Source organism: Pteropus alecto, unplaced genomic scaffold, assembly GCF_000325575.1.
Source record: "Pteropus alecto unplaced genomic scaffold, ASM32557v1 scaffold194, whole genome shotgun sequence".
Taxonomy (NCBI): Eukaryota; Metazoa; Chordata; class Mammalia; order Chiroptera; family Pteropodidae; genus Pteropus; species Pteropus alecto.
This window is the reverse complement of record NW_006436281.1, coordinates 2,355,301-2,356,366: the sequence shown is the minus strand read 5'-3', so window position 1 is coordinate 2,356,366 and position 1,066 is coordinate 2,355,301. Positions and strand designations below refer to the sequence as shown.

The following is a 1,066-nucleotide window of genomic DNA, read 5'->3' as shown; positions in this document are numbered from 1 at the left end:
GCCGGGCGGCGGCGGCGGCGGCGGCGGCGGAGGCGGAGGAGGAAGGGCGGGGTCGGTGGGTGTCTCTCGCTCGCTCGCTCTTTCTCGCTTGCTTTCTCTCCTGGCCTCATGCGTTCACCCCCCCTCGCGGCGCTCGCCCGCTCTCCCTCGCTCTCGCTCTGTCTTTTTTGGGCGCCATGCTGAGGGGAAGGTGAGGAGGCGCCCCCCGGACCCCCCGCGCCCGCCCTGGGGAGGGGGCGCCAGGGGGGGCCGCGGAGGCCCGCGGGGGTCCTGGCTGCCCCTGCGCCCGGAGCTGGCAGTCATGGGCCCGCCTGCCCGTCGCCTGGCTTCGGGGACGGGGATGGGGGAGGGGCCCCCGGACCCTTTTTCGGGGGATCTCGAGCAGCAGCCCCGCTCTTAGGGGTTTGGAGTTGGGGGGTCCCCCAGTCCCCGGCAGTATCCTTTCTCCTGGGGGAGGTCTTCCCTAGTCTACTTGGAGAGGTTTCTTAGCTTACTTAGGAGGCAGAAAGTGGGGGTTCGTTTAGTCCTTTCTCCATCCTCCTACGGGGGGGGGTCCTTTGGGTAGGGGTTCTTTTGCGCTTTTTTTTTTTCTGGGCGGGAGGTATTTCCTAGCTATTCCGTAGAGGGCAAAAAAGGTGGGGGAATCTCTAGCCCTTTTGATGGAAGCCCCTGCCTCTTTTTGGGGAGAAGACCCTCATGTTTTTCCTTTAAAAGAGGGGTCTTCTCGCTTTTCATAGGTAGGTGATGCGGGCTTTTTGGGGGGACGGGAGAGATTTGGTTCCCCTGCCTTGGAGGAGAGAGGAAGTTGGTCCCCTTTCTCCTAGGGTTCCCTCCTCTTTCGGGCTAAAGTGGGGCACCATCCCTTCCGGGAGAGGAAACGAGGTTCTCCTGTGCTTTGGCAGGGGGTGAAAGGGAGCGCCCCCTTCTCGTTTATTAAGTGCGAAATGGGCTCGCCCCACGCCCTTCTCTGGAGGGCGATATAGGGGCCAGCCCCACGCGTTTCAGGGCGAGGTTGGGGCCCCGTTTCCCCTGGTCCATCACAAGGTTGGGGTGCAGTTCCCCCACT

The 1,066-nt window shown here is 63.5% G+C and overlaps 1 protein-coding gene across 1 annotated transcript in view; it reads left to right on the top strand.

The window, feature by feature from the left end:
- The first annotated feature begins 61 nt into the window (after window positions 1-61).
- ZC3H4 (zinc finger CCCH-type containing 4) overlaps window positions 62-1,066 on the top strand; it is a 38,460-nt gene continuing 37,455 nt past the window's right edge. Inside the window, 1 exon segment of the mRNA XM_025046698.1 lies at window positions 62-190. Coding sequence (XP_024902466.1) covers window positions 177-190 — 14 coding nt within the window. The 5' untranslated portion in view covers window positions 62-176.